Here is a 19,669-nt window from a genome sequence, read left to right as displayed (position 1 = left end):
GAAAGCCGGCTTATAAAACCCAACTCTTCTTCTTCATATAGGAGAAGGCAGTCCTTCTTGTATGAGTCCTCCACTCTGCCTAAATACAATAAAGTAGGATTGGCACGCTGGTCGATTGACCAGCCAAATGCAGTCAGATGCTGAGAATACTTTAAAAATATCTTTCCTTGGATTAGAACTACAGCAGGTACAGCCGCTTTGAGACCCCTTAAAGGTAGAGAAAAAACAGGGTATAAAAATCAACTCTTCTTCTTCTTCACTCAGGACAGCATATTTAGAGTTCCCTCACTTCATTTAATGTGCCTTCAAATCCCAACTCCAAGCCCAGCATTCTCGCCACTATCCCAGCCTAGCTAGGGTTGTCAACCTCCAGGAAGTAGCTGGAGATCTCCTGCTATTACGACTGTTCTCCAGCCGATACAGATCAGTTCACCTGGAGAAAATGGCCGCTTTGGCAATTGGACTCTATGGCATCAAAGTCCATCCCCTCCCCAAACCCCACCCTCCTCAGGCTCCGCCCCCAAAATAATCCTGCCGGTGGGGAAAAGAGACCTGGCAACCCTAAGCCTGGCTCATAGTTGTGAACCCCTCCACGTGGCTAACTTTGAACTCCCCAATGATTCCGTAGTCTGGGAGGCTTAGACACTTCTCTTTTACCAAACACACACACACACACAAGCATGACCCTGAAACTGCAGCCACCGCCCTTCTTTCTTCCTGTCTGCGTTCCAAACATTTCCCCCCCTGTCAGCTGCAAAGTTGTGCTTATCATGTCTGACAGCTGCTGCTGCTCCCTGCTCGCTTGAGAACTAGGTCAGACAAAACTGGGTGATTCGCAGCTGTCGGGCAGGGCGTCCTAATCTGGACACACAGCCCCCTGAAAGAGAGCGACCTGCTTTATTCCCGTCGCCAATATGCCGACCATTTCTTCCAGTCCCCATGGCTGCCCTGCATCTCTGACCGTATGTTAGCCTATGTAGTAACCGGGTGCCCAAGGAAGCCTCCACCCTCCCTCTAAACCTTCAATGCAACCTCCCCACCCCCACCCCGAAGTTCAGACCTAGTCCTTAGAGGAGCTGCACTGGTGATGGGGGGAGACCACGACGCTCCTCTCTGCTCGGCACACTGCATTCCTCTGTGCGTTGTTTCCTCCCATTCTCTTCCACTCTGCTGAGCTGTCGGCACTTTGAGAACCGCAATCCAGCATCTCCGCAGCGCAAGCAGATGGGCGACTGACCTGCCTGCCTTCATTCTGCCGCCGCTCGACGGTTCCATTTGAGCTTTAAACTCCTTTATCTGTCGGCCTGAAATCCCAGGCCGTGATGACAAGGGAAAGACAACCGGGCTGGGAGTGTTTGGGAAGAGGTTGCTTCTCTCCCCCCCCCCCTTGATCCATGCTCACTTGCTGTCCTTGTGCGCATCGGAAACTGACTGAGTCTGACAAGCAGAACTTATCAGGTAGGGGAGGAACAGCTGTGACTCCTAGGGGGCCTGAGGCTGTCTGATCGAAAGCCATGGACTTGGGTATAACACAGGCGATTATAGAATGATGCGAGCTCTCCATGTGTATGCTGTGCTGCTCGCGCAAGCCACAGATGCCATGCTTTGACATAGCAGAAGAGGCAGATATAGGCTTCTCCCATTGACTATGAAAAAAAAATCACCTTTTGTTCATACTACTTAGCCCACGATAAAGGCACAGCGTGTAGGGCATGCTTTGGAGAACCTGCAATGATCCACTACAGGTGAAAGCAGTGGAAGAGACACATCTCTCGCAAGTGATGTTGTGCATGAGTATAGAAAACCGCATCATGTGCAAAGCCCATAGAATGACACAGATTCAGTGTCTGGCACACCTCCTATTAAAGATCCTCGTAAGAACATAAGAAAAGTCATGCTGGATCAGACCAAGGCCCATCAAGTCCAGCAGTCTGTTCACACAGCAGCCAACCAGGTGCTTCTAGGAAGCCCACAAACAGGAGGAGTTCAGCAGTATTATTCCGCCTGTGTTTCACAACATCTAATATAATAGGCATGCTCCTCTGATCCTGGAGAGAATAGGTATGCATCATGACTAGTACTCATTTTGACTAGTAGCCATGAATAGCCCTCTTTCCTCCATGAACATGTCCATTCCCCTCAAAGCCTTCTGAGTTGGCAGCCATCGCCAGATACTGGAGCAGGGAGTTCCACAATTTAAATATATGTTTTGTGAAGAAATCCTTTTATCTGTTTTGAATCTCTCACCCTCCAGCTTCATCTGTGTATCTATTTTGGTAGGCATACCCTGTTAACTTCAGTTCCAGTCAGTTTCCCAAAGAATGCACACCAAGATGCAATCTCTGAGTACAGTGAGCAGAAAGATGCAAAAGAGCGGTACTGGCCAGCGCAGAAGTAATATGTTCATTAAAATGTAAAGGTTGATAAAATGTAGAGGGCTGTATAATGAGGTGCAGCAGGGATAAAGCAGAGATGTTTCTCCCTTTGCTCAAGAACGGGTAGTCATCCGATGAAATGGGTTGGCGGCTGATTCCAGGTAGGCAAGAGAAAGGACTTTATCACACAGTGTAGAATCGACTCACAGAATTTGCCACCACATGATGTGGATGACTTGGTGGTGGAAAGGGTCGTCAAGTTGGAACAAACGTATGGTGACCCCATAGGGTTTTCAAGGCAAAAGATGAACAGAATGGCTTGCCCTTACCTGCCTCCCATCCAAGTTAGGGTTGTGCATAGAGATAAACCCGAACCAAACATAACCCCAAAATTAGCCATTTCGGCAATATGAGGTTTTGGTTTTACCAAATACCAAAACCTGGGAATCTGCCCGAAGCCAAATATGTGATCGCAGTATCAGCCGAATAGATATTTGGCTTTTTTTGGCTTCAGCTTTCCCCAGGCTTTTCCCTATGGGAATTTTTAAAATGAACTCTAGGGGAAGCATTTTTGGAGGTAGAGTTCACACATTTTCAGGGTAGCTTCAAGGGGCTCTCTTCTCATGAATCCCGTTTGGTGAAGATTGGGTCAGGGGGTCCGATTTTATGGGTTCCCGAAGGGGTCTCCCCCTCCTCCATAGAGAAGCATGGTAAAGTGTGGGCCCATTGCAAGCATTCATGGGAAACTGAGTTTTCCCATTATTCTTGGGTAGCCATTACAGACTATGAAAAGTAAGTACTTTTAACATTCTCCCATGGCATTTTTTGAGGTAGAGTTGCCAAATTCACAGTGTAGCTGCAAGGGACTCTCCTTGCATGAACCCCAAAGTTTGGTAAAGTTTGGGGCAGGGGGTCCAATTTTATGAGGCCTTAAAGGGGTCAACCACCTCCTTCATAGAGAAGCATTGTAAACTTTATCATACTTCTCTATGGAGGAGGGGGGCAACCCATTCAGGACCTCATAAAATTGGACCCCCTGACCCAATCTTCACCAATCTTCAGGATTCATGCAAAGAGATTTTCAGGATTCATGCAAAGAGGATTCATGCAAAGAGGGAGGGACTTCAATGCCATAGAGTCCAATTGCCAAAGCGGCCATTTTCTCCAGGTGAACTGCTCTCTATCAGCTGGAGATCAGTTGTAATAGCAGGAAATCGCTAGCTCGTACCTGGAGGTTGGCAACCCTACGGATCAGTCCAGATATGGGATGTCTGGATAAGAGATATCTACCTGTATTAACGTATAGAATTTGCCGACACTAGATGTGGAAATGTCCACTGGCTTAGATGGTCAGCCTTGGCTCTTCTTCCCTTGTGGAAGGTTGAAGGACACCTTTGTATGTCCCGAATTGGCAGAGATTCTGTGAATGAGAATGGAGAGCATCTGAGCCAGAAGCTTGCTCTTTCTATCTGTTCCCATTTGACATTCTAATGTGTGCCTTTTGGGGCTTCGTACCATAGTGCCTCATGGCATAACCTTATATGAACTGGCAGATGTGATGAGATTTTCGGCTCGACAGCATCCACGCTGTGCCGCGCTCAGTTGCTTGTGCCCTCGCTCCCTTGTTTATGACTCCTAAAGAAGAAATCTCAGGGCAGAATTGTAATTCCTCTTGTCACCTTCTCAAGTTGCTAATGAAACAGTTTCTTTTTTTAAAAAATGGCTTAAAAAACCTGAACGCAATACTTATTTCTATTTTCTCCCTCTTTGTGGCTTGCTGCTAGGTCTCCAGGTCATCTTCCCGCAGTATTTACAAGAGAAATTTGTGCAGTCGGCGTTGAGTTACATCATGTGCAATGGAGAGGGAGAATACATATGCCGAGATAGCCAATGCGGTTGCCAGTGTGCAGAAGAATTCCCACAATGCAACTGTCCCATCACCGACATTCAGATCATGGAATACACATTGGCCAACATGGCAAAGTCTTGGACAGAGGCCTACAAAGACCTGGAGAACTCAGGTAAACAACTCGGGTTAGGGTTTGCATGTCTCTAAATTTTAAAAGAAAGGTGGAAAAATCAAAGAACACCCAGTTGAAATCTCTCCTTCTTGGCTTTGGTGCCTGGGTTTCCACAGATGAATTCAAATCTTTCATGAAGAGGCTACCTAACAACCATTTCCTGACCATCGGGAGCATCCACCAGCACTGGGGGAATGACTGGGACCTCCAGAACCGCTACAAACTCCTGCAGAGCTCCATGGAGGCCCAACGCCAGAAGATCCAGCGCACCGCCCGCAAGCTGTTCGGCCTCAGCGTCCGGTGTCGGCACAATCCCAACCACCAGCTGCCTAGAGAAAGGTACTGGGCCTTTAGCTGTTGTGTCAGAGAGTAAGCACTAAGGCGTAAACCCTTTTTCACTGGTTGTTTGTTTTCTATAGGTAGCCTGTATACCGCTTGGCCTTGTCAAGTAGCCTGAGCCATTAAGGGACTCTAAGGAAGAGAGTAGGGTGGCCAACCTCCAGATACTAGCTGGAGATCTCCTAATATTACCACTGATCTCCAGCCAATAGAGATCAGTTCGCCTGGAGAAAATGGTCGCTTTGGCCATTGGGCTCTATGACATTGAAGTCCCTCCCCAAAGCCCACCCTTCTCAGGCTCCACCCCAAAAACTTCCCACCGGTGGCGGAGGGACCTAGCAACCCTAGAAGAGAGTGAGAAATGAAGACTTCATAATACATCTCTGGTTCCATTAATGGCCAGCCATGCTGTGGGTAGAGAGGGAAAGGGAACAAAGCTTCTTCCTTTGGTGTCCCTGGTAAAGTGACCCTTACCTTTGTATAGGATTGCCAACCTCCAGGTGGTTGCTGGAGTCGCATTGGATTACAACTGATCTCCAGGCGATGGGGATCAGTTCACCTGGAGAAAATGGTTGCTTTGGATGGCATTTTATGCCATTGAAGCCCCTCCCCTTTCCAAACCCTCCTCGGACACCATCAAAATCTCCAGGTCAGAGCTGGCAACCCTACCCTTATAGGTAGGGCTACCAGATGCCCAATAATGGTGGCCAATTGCCTGCCAATTAATGGGCCTGCCCGCTAGCCCTTGGCTGGCCAACAGGCAGAAGCAGGCCAGCTGAAGAGGGGATGATCCGCGCATGCTGGGGCGGGGGGACCGCTTCCAAGACTTATAAGACATAATGAACATGCACTATTAGGTGAGAGGCTGTGTTTCAGTGGTACAGCATCTGCTTGGCATGCAGAAGGTCCCAGGTTCAATCCCCGGCATCTCCAGTTAAAGGGACTAAGTAAGTAGGTGGTGTGAAAGACCTCTGCCTGAGACCCTGGAGAGCCACTGCCGGTCTAAGTAGACAATACTGACTTTGATGAACCAAGGGTCTGATTCAGTATAAGGCATCTACATATGTTCATGTGTTCACTATTTAGTTTACTGCATCTCACCATTGCTTTGCAGGGCTTGTGTGCTCAATATTCATTTATTTTTTTGTGTATTTATTTTTGTTCTTTTTTTTTTTGCTTTTATTTATTTTACCTTTCCTTTGTTATTCCCCTTTTCTTTGAATATAGGCTGTAAATATAAGGGGGAAGATATCAGCTGTAAATATATGAGGAAAACATTTTGGAAAAGAAACACCACTCGGGGAAGGGGAAGAGGAGAGAGGGATGCATCAGGCTTGAGTACCTCCTCTAGAGTTTCAAGACTTTCAAGTAAATAAAGGAAGGGGAAAAAATCACCCACTGAGATCTGCCCTATATTAGCCTGCTTTTATAGGCAGGGAAGGAAACAACACAAGGCAGAATCCTTAACACAACAGATTACGGTCTCTCTAATGGGGCAAACGTCTGAACATCAACTATGAAACTAACTACATCTATTAAAACACAACCCCCACTCTGTGTTTCCATGGCTCACTGCAGGATTCCAAGCTTGTGGTGGTGGGAAGCCAGGCTGTTCCTTTCCATAAAACGTCTGCTTTGGAAGTGCCTCCTGGAAGGAGGGGGTGATATTTCCCTTCCTCCACAAAGCAGAAGCATTCAATAGAGCCCCAATCCAGAATTCTCATGAGGGCAGTCAAGTAGGGTTGCCAGCTCTGGGTTGGGCAATACCTGGAGATTTTGGGGGTGGAGCCTGAGGAGGGCAGGGTTTGGAGAGGGGAGGGACTTCAATGCCAAAGTGGCCATTTTCTCCAGGGGAACTGATCTCTATCGGCTGGAGTTCAGTTGTAATTCTGGGAGATCTCTGGGTCCCACCTGAGAAGGGTGGGGTTTGGGGAGGGGAGGGACTTCAATGCCATAGAGTCCAATTTTCAAAGTGGCCATTTTCTCCTGCTGAACTGTCCTCTATCAGTTGGAGATCAGTTGAAATAGCAGATCTCCAGCTCATACCTGGAGGTTGGCAACCCTACTGACACCCCACAGCCAATTCCTACTGAAAAATGACATCCCCAGGTTATGTCCCCCCCCCAAAAAAAAGTAAAATTTCTCCTGCTGGCACAAAAATAGCTTGGAGGAGGCATCTTTTCAATGAGAAAATAATGAGGAAGGAAAGTTTTTTAAATTATTTATTGATTGAGGTATTTGTACACCCCTGCTTTTTGTGTGTGCTTTTTTGTATGGGGGGGGGACTGAAATCAGCTGTCAACATCATTCCCCCTTTTGCCGTGTTATCCTCACAACAATTCTGCAAGGTAATTTTGGCTGAGAGAGTTTAACTAACTCCAGGAAACCCAGTGAGCTTCCATGCTTGAATGGAGATTTGAACCTGGGTCTCCAGGATCCTAGTCTGATGCTCTAACCACTACACTGCTGTGTAGGGTTGCCAACCTCCAGGTGGTGGTTGAAGATCCCCCACTATTACAACTGATCTCCAGGCAATATAAATCAGTTGCCCTGGAGAAAATGGCAGCTTTGGCAATTGGACTCTACGGCATTGAAGTCCCTCCCCTCTCCAAGGCCTGTCCTTCTCAGACTCCACCCCCAAAATCTCCAGGTATTTCCCAACCTGGAGCTTGCAACCCTACTACTCTGACTAGATCACTCAGAGTTAAACAACTCCTCTCTCCCTAAGGTTGCCAGGTCCCTCTTCACCACCAATGGGAGGTTTTTGGGGCAGAGCCTGAGGAGTGCAGGGTTTGGGGAGGGGAGGCACTTCAATGCCATAGAATCCAATTGCCAAAGTGGTCATTTTCAGGTGAACTGATCTCGATTGACTGGAGATCAGCTGTAATACCAGGAGATCTGCAGCTAGTACCTGGAGGTTGGCAACCCTATCTTCCCCCCCAAAAAAAACATTCTGCATGAGAGAATGAGATGCATGAGAGAATAAACAATGATCAGACAACTAACTCACAAGTTGTTGCACCCTAAGGCCAACGCTGTTCCTAACAGTCATTCTCACTCCCCTCCCCCTTCTAACTATTTGGAATTTTACAGGGTTTGTGAGAGGGAGGGCAAGGTATTTATTTTCAAGGTTAATTATTTTTTATCGTCAGCATTCCCTTTCTGAAGAACGTTCCCTATCTTACCCGTTTATTAAGTTGCTGTAAACAAACCTGACTTCTGAAGAGGAATGGGAGGGAGAGAAGGTAGTGGGGGGGAAATCATACATATATTATTTTTTGATTCATCAGCTTAGAAATAAGAGCCTTGGAAGAGGCACCTAGCATATCTCCAGCCAAGCGTACTCGTCTAAAGCTTTTAGATAAATATGTCTTTAGCATTTCACTTCGATTTGGAAAAAAAAACAAAAACCAGCCAGGCAGAAAGAAAGTCTCCAGCGAGCGCTATCAAAATCTGTATGAAATGGGACAAAATACAGGATGGCAGCTGAGTTTTTTAATGAGTGATGTGCCTGATTTGTTTAAGTCAACACCACCAGGCAGATTAGCATTTTCCCCCCGTGTGTTTGTCATTCTGCATTTGTAGCAACACATTTGTGGGGGTGGAAACCAGCTGGGTAAAGCCAAGTCTAGCAGTCCAGACTCCTTTGACCTATAAAACCCATGTTGGATTGTACTCAATAGACTTGCGAAAATGCTTCCTTTCTAAGATCCCATCACCTGATGAGCTTGAACTAGGGATGAACGTTCTGTTCCCTTATTGTTCCAGGATTTCACTCCGCGCTGTGTTTCTGTTCTCCTTAATTTGTTTCTAAATTTAATTCTGCAATTGGAGCATGTGCCACTGATTTCCGTTCATGTCTCCTTTGTTATGGATGCGCGCACACACACAATGATAACGCTGTACAGAAACGAAATCTCATATGTTCAAATCACATCAGGATTCTTTTTCTGTGGTGTTTTATTACTGCACAAACACATTGTAAAACCCTACACAAAAAGAATCTTGGTAGAACTGTCACATTGTGAATGCCTTGTAGCAGTATTTATTAATGTATACATGTATGTTGATGAAAAAAGATATGGAGGAAAGATGTAAATGAACTGAGATAATGAGTAGCTACATGACCTGCATGAGCAAAGTTCTGGAAAAATTTGGAAATAAAAACGGAACAATGGATTATCAGTTCCACTGCAGAAACAAGACCAGGGAATTCAGAACTACAAAATCCAAGAAGTGGAAATAAATTTAGGCAGGTAACTGATTCCACACATTACAGCTGAACTTAATTACAAAGGTTGCACCTACTGTGTATCCCGTTATATATGAGTACTTTCTTTCACCACAGTAGTGAGCCAGTAGGGATTAGAACTCAAGTACTGATCTTGTGTATAATGGGCTTCACCACCTGGTGTTGCTAGTAATTATGTAACATGCACAGCATGTAGACAGGAAACTGGATCGAAAGTGGTACAAAAAAAGTGCGGACCTTAGGGATCTGTTACTTTAAGCAGAAAACAGTAATTTAGAATTTATTTGGTAGTAGGTTATTATAAAGTTGTTATTTAGTAAAAGCTTGTTGTAGTGTAGCAGATAAGTGAATAGGGTTGCCAGGTCCCTCTTTGTCACCGGTGGGAGGTTTTTGGGGCAGAGCCTGAGGAGAGTGGGGTTTGGGGAGGGGAGGGACTTCAATGTCATAGAGTCCAATTGCCAAAGTGGCCATTTTTCTCTAGGTGAATAGATCTCTATCGGTTGGACATCAGTTGAATTAGCAGGAGATCTCCTGCTACTACCTGGCAGTTGGCAACCCTATAAATGAAATATATTATGTAGATTATATATAGATGGCTATTCAAAGAAGACCGTAGATCAGGTAATAAGGACTAGCATAATAAATAGATGTGTATGACCTAAATAGGTGTTTATGACTTAAAAATCAGTATGTGTTAAAAGTACCTCTAGCTAGTACCTGGAGGCTGGCAACCCTACCTATCATGAGGTAGTTCTTACAACAAACTTGGAAGGTTGGTCAGTAATTTTGATCCATCTTTATTGCTGGCTGGGAGAGATTAAGTAGTTTAAAGAAAGCAGGAAGCTACCTAGTGAGGTCACGGTAGAGGTGAAATTTACAATGTGGAGTTTGTCACTTAGCTCTATCAGGGTGCTGCTCTTGTGGAGAGACCACCAACAGAATTGTCACGAAGAAGAAGAGTTGGTTTTTATATGCCCACTTTCTCTACCATGTAAGGAAGAATCAAATCGGCTTACAATCACCTTCCCTTTCCCTCCCCACAACAAACACCCTGTGAGGTAGGTGGGGCTAAGAGAGTTCTAAGAGAGCTGAGACTAGCCCAAGGTCACCCAGCAGGATTCGTGTGTAGGAGTGGGGAAACAAATCCAGTCCACCAGATTAGCCTCCGCTGCTCATGCAGAGGAGTGGGGAATCAAACCTGGTTCTCCAGATCAGAGTCCACCGCTACAAACCACTGCTCTTAACCACTACACCACTCTGGCTGTGATTCAGTATTGCATCATACTTTCCTGTATAGAAAGGGCCAGGTTTAGTAGTCTCAGGTCGCAGGAACTAGAAAAGGCCTTTCTCTGCCTGAGACTCTGGGAAGGTCAAACTAGTTGTGTGTGTGTGTGTGTGTGTGTGTGTGTAAAATGCCGTCAATTCACAGCCCACCTATGGCGACCCTGTAGGGTTTTCAAGGCAAGAAACATACAGTGGGGGGTTGCCATTGCCTTCCTCTGCATGGAGACCCTGGCATTCCTCGGTGGTCTCCCAACCAATTACTAACCAGGGCCGACCCTGCTTAGCTTCCAAGATTTGACAAGATCGGGCTAGCCTGAGCCACAAGACCAGTTAGGGTAGACAGTACTGAGCTAGGTAGGCCAATTGTATGAAGCAGGACCTAGAGAGTATGCTAGGCAGGATTAGGCAGCGGATGATTCATGTTCAGATAAAGCAAAATTTGATACCCAAATCAGGTCAAGCAGCATTATACACAATGCGGCTTTATACTGAGTCAGATCATTGATCCACCTAGTTCAATATTGTCTAACCTGACTGGCAGCAGCTCTCCTGTGTTTAAAGCAGAGAAAAACATTTCTCCACACCTGCTATTTGAATTCTGCCATGTATTAAACTTGGGATTTTCTGCATGCCAAGAATGTGTGGTGTAGCTAAGACTTAGTTCCTTCCCTTTAGCTTAGGGTTGCCAGATGCCTGTTAATGGTGGGCAATTGCCCACCAATTAAAAGGCCTGCCTGCAACTCCTCAGCTGGCCAGTGGGTGGAAGCAGGCCAGCTAATGGGGTGTGTGTGTGCGATTAGCATGCACGCTCAGTGGTGCATGGCACAATAATGTCCTTTCCAAGGTAAACCCGGAAGTGTCAGAAACACTCCAGCATATCTATTAAAAAAAAAACCTCTATGAAAACCATAGACTTGTTGGAGGAATATGCTAGAGCATCCCTTTCACTTCCAGGTTTACCCTGGAAGGAAAGTTATTGCATTCACATGAATCATCCTCCCACCCTCCACCCCTGCTGGTGGCAAGGGGGTACCTGGCAACCCTCCTTGAGCTTCCTCAAGCCATGATTGATCCCCCAAAGGACCAACCTGCTTGCGGCCTCACCTGGCTTTTATGGGCAAAGGATGCTGGAAGGCATGGGCCATGGATGGCACAGAAGAAGAAGAGTTGGTTTTTATATGCTGACTTTCTCTGCCACTGAAGGAAGAATCAAACCAGCTTACAATCACCTTTCCTTGCCCTCCCCACAACAGAAACCCTGTGAGGTAGGTGGGCCTGAGAGAGCTCTAAGAGAACTGTGACTAGCCCAAGGTCACCCAGCTGGCTTCATGTGGAGGAGTGGGGAATCAAACCCGGTTCGGCAGATTGGAGTCCACTGCTCTTCACCATTACACCACGCTCCTTGGGGAGTGATTGAGGGGTAGAAGTGTCATTTCTCCCACCAAAATCCTGCCACCACCCACTGCCCGACCTCCATCACTGTCACACGTCTGACGGGAGAGCTTGCCGCATATACCTAGCCTGAAATTAGAGCCAGGATGGCCCCATACCGGGCCAATTTTGGCGGTGTGAAAGCCAGGATGGAGACAGCAGCATTTAATACGTGCCACCGGCTTTGAAAAGATGGAGTGGTTATATTAACAGCATGAGACTCTCGGTCCCATTCACAAAGGCCTAATAGAAATAGTATGTTCTGTATTCAATTATAGCCGAAAGGAACGTGTTGACACTCAGCCGCCCTTCCGGAAATGAAGCAGAATAGAGCTGAATGCCAAAAGGGAAAGTTGTGTTCAGCCAATTTTAATGGTTCCAAAAGGTGCGAGTCCAAATTGATAAAGCTCCCTCTTTCTTCTTTTTTTGCACCTGCGATTTTTGTTTGCAAAACAAGCGCAGCAAATGAAGTTAATTAAAACAAAAATAAACAGACAAAATGAGAAGGTGACTCCAGTGAAAATCGAGTCCAGCGCAGAATGCGTTTTTGTGACACTATCCTGTTTGTGGAATTTCAGAATGGGGGGTGATGCACTGTTTGCTGCAGGGCAGGTTGCTAAATTGTGGGAGAGAGAGATTGAAAAGCTGGGTAATGAAAGGATGTGCCCCCCTCTTCTCAGGTATGCAAAGGCAGCTGGTGAAAAGTGTTGGAAGTAAGACAGACATGAGCAAAAGGAGAGTTAGATCAGATGTCCAAAACAGTAGGACTGAAGTATTTGCAGAAATCAACTAGAGTTGTACCTAAAGGGCATCTAGCACTATCAACACCACTTACCTTCAACCTTAGGGTAGCCAGGTCCCTCTTTGGGGAGGGGAGGGACTTCAATGCCATAGAGTCCAATTGCCAAAGTGGCCATTTTCTCCAGGGGAACTGATCTCTATCAGCTGGAGGTCAGTTGTAATAGCAGGAGATCTTCAGCTTGTACCTGTTGGTTGGCAACCCTATTCATTCTATGTCACTGGGGGAGGGGCATAGCTTAGGAGGAGAGCACCTGCTTGGCTTGCAGTAGACCCTAGCTTCAATCCTCGGCATGTCCAGTTCCAGGATCTCACGTTACAGCTGTTGGGAAAGACCTTTCCCTCTCTGATACCCTGAAAAACATCTGGTCAATCAAAGTAGGTAATACAGAGCTAGGTAGACCAATGGTCTAACTCTGTGGCAGGGCTCAAGCTTTCAGTGCTTCAGTTCCCAGGTTCAGATTCCACATATAGAATTATAGGTAGCTGCAGGCAATGTGAAATGGTACATTAGAACCCAGTCCCGCCTCATCACGGAAGTTAAGCAGGGTCAGTACTTGGATGGGAGACTACCAAGGAAGACTCTGCAGATGAAGGCAACAGGCAGCCACCTCTGCTTCTCATGTGCCTTGAAATCCCCTGGCTGGGGTCGCCATCAGTCAGTTGTGACCTGACAGAACCTAGGTACATAGGTAGCAGCTAGAGTTGCCAGGTCCCCCCTCTCCTCTGGTGGAAGGTTTCTGGGGCGAAGCTGAGGCAGGGATCATGTGCGCGCGGCTGCACCGGCGCGATTGCGTCCCTTCTGGTTTACACCCGTGCCGCATCGCAACAGGCCTTTTACCATTCCAACTGGGAGTTTGAGTGGTAAAAGGCCTGTTGTGATGCATCCCTAATGGATGTAAACTGGACGATAGAGCTAGATGGGCCAATGGGCCAAATCAGTATAAGACAGCGTGGGACCATAGGGTAACCCTGGCCCTGTGGCCGCCCACACACATCCATGCTCTGGCCGGCTGAACCTCTTCGGCCTCAGACCAGTCGGAGGGGGAGTCAGAACTCTCCTCTGCTGAGGTTGCCAGGGTGCTCGCAGAGATAGCCCCTCAGGCAACCGGGAGACCTCCCCATGGGCCTCCGTTTGCTGGCTTTATGGGGAGGGCCCCTTTTAACCCCACCCCTGGCTGTAGTCCCTCCCCTCCCTAGTCCATAAGAGGCCTCTGTCCTTCCGGGCTCTTTTACTGGAGAGCCCGTTATGAGGCCATGTGGCAAGCGTGGATGGGGTTCCTAGGCCTTTCTGGCCGCTGTGGAAGGGACTGTGAAAACTCTGTATGCCACTCGCTGTGGTCGTCTGTCTGAATGGGCAGCGGCTGGAGGGGCGAGGCCAGGCACCCGGACGAGCCCCTGGGACTGCTGCTGGCACACCGAGATGCCGGGCCTCACTGCCACCACATTCCCACCACGTCTCCTGGCCCCGAGGTTGAGGGTTGGGCGGCTGGAGTCCCATGCAACCTGGAACAGACAGCTTGGTGTTTATTTAATACATTGCTATATTCAGCCAGTGGCATTTTTAAGGGAGGGGGGCATATCTCACTGGTAGAGTACATGTTTGAGCTCTGGTATCTCCAGTTAAAATATCACAGGTGGAATGTGATAAGAAAATTCACTCGCTGAATTTATATACCTTTTTGGTATTTTTCGGGGTTTTTTTAAAACTGGTATGAGAAAGGTGACAATAAAGGGTACCGAATAATCAGATCCTGACTAATGCTGAATTTTTGCAGGCATTATTCGAGTCATTTTGGCCCCGCCGCCATTTCCCCCCTCTCCCCTCCTTCCTCCCTTACTTACCTGCCTCAGAACGAATTCCATGCTGCCCTGATTCTCGGGAGCCCACAGAATCAGGGCGGTGTGGAATTGCTTTAGATCCATGCTGTGGGTTTTCTCCAGGGCCAGAGAAGGCCTGCAGCATGGAGCTAAAGCAATTCCATGCTGCCTCGATTCTCTGGGATCCAGAGAATTGAGGCAGCGGCAGCGTGGAATTCATTTTTTGGGTTCTGGTTTATTTTTGTTTCCGGTTTATTAACCGAAAATTTCCCCAAAAAACAGGTTTTCCAGATTTTTTTTTGAAAATTTCCAGGTTTTATAAATATGAGCACCAAAAATACAATAAATATATATTTTTGCACAGCCTTAATGTTCATTACTGCCCTTAACTGGATAGCTCAAGCTAACCTAATCTCATCAGATCTCAGAAGCTATGCAGGGTCGGTGCTAGTTAGTATTCGGGTGGGTGACCACCAAGAAAGCCCAGGGTCACTATGCAGATTAAGGCAAAGACAAACTGCCTCTGTACATCTCTTGCTTAGAAAACCGCAGGGGGTCACCCAAAGTCAGCTGTGAGTTGGGGGCAAAAAAGCCCTTCATTACTACAGAAAATGTGCTACACAGAATTGCAACTTTGCATATTGTTGCGGAAAAACGGAGGTTCGTGGAGGAGAGAGACCCAAGACCGTTAGTCGAGAAAACAGTTTTATTGCAGCTGCGGCTCAGCCCGCATTGACAAGCAGAAAGACTGAGCCCCGATTGTACTGGGGAATGAACTTTTATCCTAGTTCCATGCTAAGACGTGATACGTCAACATTTAGTGCTTATCTGGTAGTTTCACAGAGTCAGGAGCACAGGAGCCCAGTGGTTCCATCCAGTCCCCTTTATCATTCACCATGACTTTTCTCCCACTGACTCAACACACAGAGCTGTCTTGTACTGCAGCAGACTTTTTTCCCTTGCTGTCTCAATGTCTTGTACCAACCTGACCAAAGTTAATTTTGAAGAGGCTAATTTTATTTGTATTTTTAAACTTTGTTTATGCGTGCCTTTTGGAAATGCAGTTCTGGAAGAACCGAGAGCTCTTCTCCAGTCAATATTTCTGTGTATGCAGAATCCCATATTTCAGAAAGAAATATAACAGAGGTAGATGACATAAGCTTATCTGATTCCTATAGTCTTTTTTTTTTTACCCTGTTAGCCACTGCTTATCCACAAACAGAAAGCAGTCAAGAATGTCTGGGAGAACCGTTTTCCTTAAAAGATATCGGCATGGTAAAAACTGAGACCTTTTGCATGAGCTGTTTTCTGCTGCCCCAGAAAGTAGGACCAGAACCAACGGGCTGAAATAAAATCAAAAGAGTTTCCGTTGAGACATTAGGAAGAATTTTCTAACAGAGTGGTTCCTCAGTGGAACAGGCTTCCTTGGGAGGTGGTGGGCTCAACTTCTTTGGAGGTTTTAAAGCAGAGGCTAGATGGCCATCTGTCAGCAATGCGGATTCTCTGACCTTAGGCAGATCATGAGAGGGAGGACATCTTGGACATCTTCTGGGCATGGAGTAGGGGTAACTGGGGGTGTGGGGGGGGAGGTAGTTGTGAATTTTCTGTATTGTGCAGGAGGTTGGACTAGATGTCCTTGGTGGTCATTTCCAACTCTGTGATTCTATTATTCTATGCAGCATGAGTTGCTTTGGATACAGTTTTGATGCTGAGCTTGTTCTGCAGAACTGATATTTCTAGATTTACATAGGGTTGCCAACACTGGCTTAGGAAATGCCTGGAAATTTGGAGGTGGAGGCTAGGGAGAGTGGGGTTTGGAGACAGGAAGGACATCGTCAGGGTATGATACCATAGAGTCCATCCTCCAAAGCAGCCATTTTCTCCAGGGGATGAAGTCACATGAACACATGAAGCTGGCTTATACTGAATCAGATCCTCGGGCCATCGAAGTCAGAACTGTCCACTCAGACCGGCAGCGGCTCTCCAGGGTCTCAGGTAGAGGTAGGGTTGCCAGGTCCCTCTTTGCAGAATGTTTCTGGGGGGGGGGGAGCCTGAGGAGAGCGGGGTTTGGGGAGGGGAGGGACTTCAGTGCCACAGAGTCCAATTGCCAAAGTGGCCATTTTCTCCAGGGGAACTGATCTCCAGGTTCTTGTGTTCTTGTGGTAATGCTCCTTGAAAGCCTTACAATTTAGCATTTAGGGGAGGGGATGTGGCTCAGTGGTAGAGCATCTGCTTGGCAGGCAGAAGGTCCCAGGTTCAATCCCCAGCATCTCCAGTTAAAGGGACTAGGCAAGTAAGTGATGTGAAAGTCCTCTGCCTGAGACCCTGGACAGCTGCAGCTGGTCTGAGTAGACAATACTGACTTTGATGGACCAAGGGTCTGCTTCAGTATAAGGCAGCTTCCTGTGTTAGTATGATAGCCTGGGGCTCTAGCCTTTAGGAATGCACACCTGATTTTCCTTCATGTCTTCTTTGCAGGACAATACAGCAATGGCTCTCTCGTGTCCAGTCCCTGCTCTACTGCAATGAGAATGGGTTCTGGGGCACCTTCCTGGAGAGCCAGCGGAGCTGTGTCTGCCATGGAAGCACCAGCCTGTGCCAGCGGCCCATCCCGTGCATCATTGGAGGCAACAACAGCTGCGCCATGTGCAGCCTGGCCAACATCTCCCTCTGCGGCTCCTGCAACAAGGGCTATCGTCTCTCACGAGGTCGGTGCGAACCGCAGAATGTGGACTCAGAGCGCAGCGAGCAGTTCATCAGCTTTGAGACAGACTTGGACTTCCAGGACCTGGAACTAAAGTACCTGCTCCAAAAGATGGACTCTCGCCTGTACGTCCATACCACTTTCATCAGCAACGAGATCCGCTTGGACACCTTCTTTGACCCCCGATGGCGCAAGCGCATGTCCCTCACCTTGAAGAGCAACAAGAACCGGATGGACTTCATCCACATGGTGATTGGCATCTCCATGCGCATCTGCCAAATGCGCAACAGCAGCTTGGATCCCATGTTCTTTGTCTACGTCAACCCTTTCAGCGGGAGCCACTCCGAGGGCTGGAACATGCCCTTCGGCGAGTACGGCTATCCGCGTTGGGAGAAAATCCGCCTGCAGAACAGTCAGTGCTATAACTGGACCCTTCTGCTGGGAAACCGGTGGAAAACTTTTTTTGAGACTGTCCACATCTATCTACGCAGCCGAACTCGGCTGCCTTCCCTGATGCGCAACGACACCGGCCAAGGGCCCGTGGACCTTTCCGACCCCAGCAAGCGTCAGTTCTACATCAAGATCTCGGACATTCAGGTGTTTGGGTACAGCTTGCGATTCAATGCGGATCTGCTGCGCAGCGCGGTGCAGCAGGTCAACCAGTCGTACACGCAAGGCGGGCAGTTCTATTCCTCCTCCTCGGTCATGCTCTTGCTATTGGATATACGGGACCGAATCAATCGACTGGCGCCTCCTGTAGCGCCAGGGAAGCCCCAGCTGGATCTGTTCTCCTGTATGCTGAAGCATCGCCTGAAACTGACCAACAGTGAAATCATCCGCGTCAATCATGCCCTGGATCTGTACAACACCGAAATCCTCAAACAGTCAGATCAGATGACAGCCAAACTCTGCTAACCCAGACTTTTATGTACTTGGTGACTCACCTTTTTGCTGTAAAAACAAACAAACAAAAAAAGAAGATAAAAGAAAGAGAGATTTAAAAAAAATAAGAAAATTTGTAAAATGTAATTAATATACAGTGGGGAGAGAGGAGATGTCTTCATTTGATGGAAAAATGAAAAGAAAACCATTCAAGCAGTTGTGTAAAACGGTCGGGCATGTTTGCTATTTCTATACCCATAAAACAGGGTCAGAACAAGAGATTCCTCTGGGGTGTCGCTTGGTAGCATTCAGTGACAGCCAATAGGGGATGGCAAAAAATACGAGGGATGCAGAAACGGTTTCTTTTAAAAAAAAAATAGATTTCCTGTATTTAATTGTAACGATTTCAGCTATGCAGGTGCCAAAAAAAGAAGGATCAGAGAGAGTGAGAAAGAGAAAAGAGTTCTGTGTACATGTACAAAGAGCTGCCATGTCTCCTAGTGGGAGACAATGGCCAAAGATAAAAGGTATTTCTTTTGTGAAGTGTTATGCAGCTTTATTCTGAATCATTCGCTCGCCCTTTGTCGAACTCGGTCACCGAAAGAATGTGACAGCAGCCCTCTGAGAGCCCTTTTCCCCCCTTAAAGCTTTCCCCAGATGAAAATAGGTTTGGTTTAAATGACAGAAGAAACTATATATTTTCAGTGGGGCCAACCGCAAATAGATCTCATCATCTCTCTGGGGTCTCTCCTCCCCCATGGCAGGGAAAAGATTTTCAAAATGCTTCTGTTTTAAATTTTCAGTTACAGTGTGCGAAGTGTTGCGCTGAATATGGCAGGTGCCAAAGGGTTGGACAAAGGTCCCTTGTTCTGTTCCTTGGTCATATTGCTACATTAAGGGTTCCATTCTGCATCATGCCAATGAGTCACTGTGAACCTCATCTTTGTGGCTGGGCCCACGATGCACTGGAGGGGATATATTTTTTAGGTCTTTTATACATGCACTGTATGGTCTTGTATGCATGGCTATTTCACTCGCCGTCACCCCTCCGATGACTTCAGGTCTTTGTGTTGATTTTGCATGCCGTTTCCGACCATCAGAAGTCGGAGATAAAACAGGTCTCTGAAAATGTGGGCAAAATGTGAGGAAATGCAGGGGGAGAGCGAGGCAACCTCTGACAGTCAGAAATGCATTCATAATCAACACAAACATCCAAAGTCATCAGAGGGGTGACGGTGAGTGAAACAGCCATGCATAAAAGACCTATGTGTTTGAAGCCCATGGTACTTCTGTGATGGTAATACATCTCCAGCCGTACATCCTGTGTGCACGCATGCACAAAACCCACACAGAGATGATGGGGAGGGGAATAAACATGTCATTATTCACACCATGCACAAACTCCCTGTGAACACATGAGTTCCAACCTATAAAATAAGAGACTCCACATATAAAAACATCAACCAAATAAAAGAACAATTCCACAACTCAACAATATTAAACTAACATAAATATAGCAATACTGGGGAGAATTCCATTCAGGGAGGAATTAGTAAGCATCCCTTTGGAAGTGGCATTTAAATCAGTACCAAAGGGAAAGCTGATCATCACTATTCATCAGCTGCTTATTTGCTGGGATTGTATCCTTTTCAATGGGAGATCCCCAAAGAAAACAGACTTAAAAAAAACAAACCTGCAAAATGTTAAAATACCTTCCTCTCTGACATAAATTATATGTGGTTGGCTGAATTAGATCACACTA

At 46.9% G+C, this 19,669-nt stretch overlaps 1 protein-coding gene across 1 annotated transcript in view; it reads left to right on the top strand.

Moving 5' to 3' along the window:
* The window catches only part of BRINP1 (BMP/retinoic acid inducible neural specific 1), a 95,185-nt gene extending 77,162 nt beyond the window's left edge, over positions 1 to 18,023 (top strand). The window contains exons 5-7 of the mRNA XM_056860488.1: positions 4,160 to 4,396; positions 4,513 to 4,735; positions 16,800 to 18,023. Of these exons, the coding sequence (XP_056716466.1) occupies positions 4,160 to 4,396; positions 4,513 to 4,735; positions 16,800 to 17,940 (1,601 nt within the window). The 3' untranslated portion in view covers positions 17,941 to 18,023. The remainder of the gene's footprint in view (positions 1 to 4,159; positions 4,397 to 4,512; positions 4,736 to 16,799) is intronic.
* The last annotated feature ends 1,646 nt before the right edge of the window (positions 18,024 to 19,669 follow it).

This window comes from Euleptes europaea, chromosome 14 (genome assembly GCF_029931775.1).
Source record: "Euleptes europaea isolate rEulEur1 chromosome 14, rEulEur1.hap1, whole genome shotgun sequence".
Lineage (NCBI taxonomy): Eukaryota > Metazoa > Chordata > Lepidosauria > Squamata > Sphaerodactylidae > Euleptes > Euleptes europaea.
Note: the sequence above shows the minus strand (reverse complement) of the source record. Positions and strands in the feature narration are given on the sequence as shown.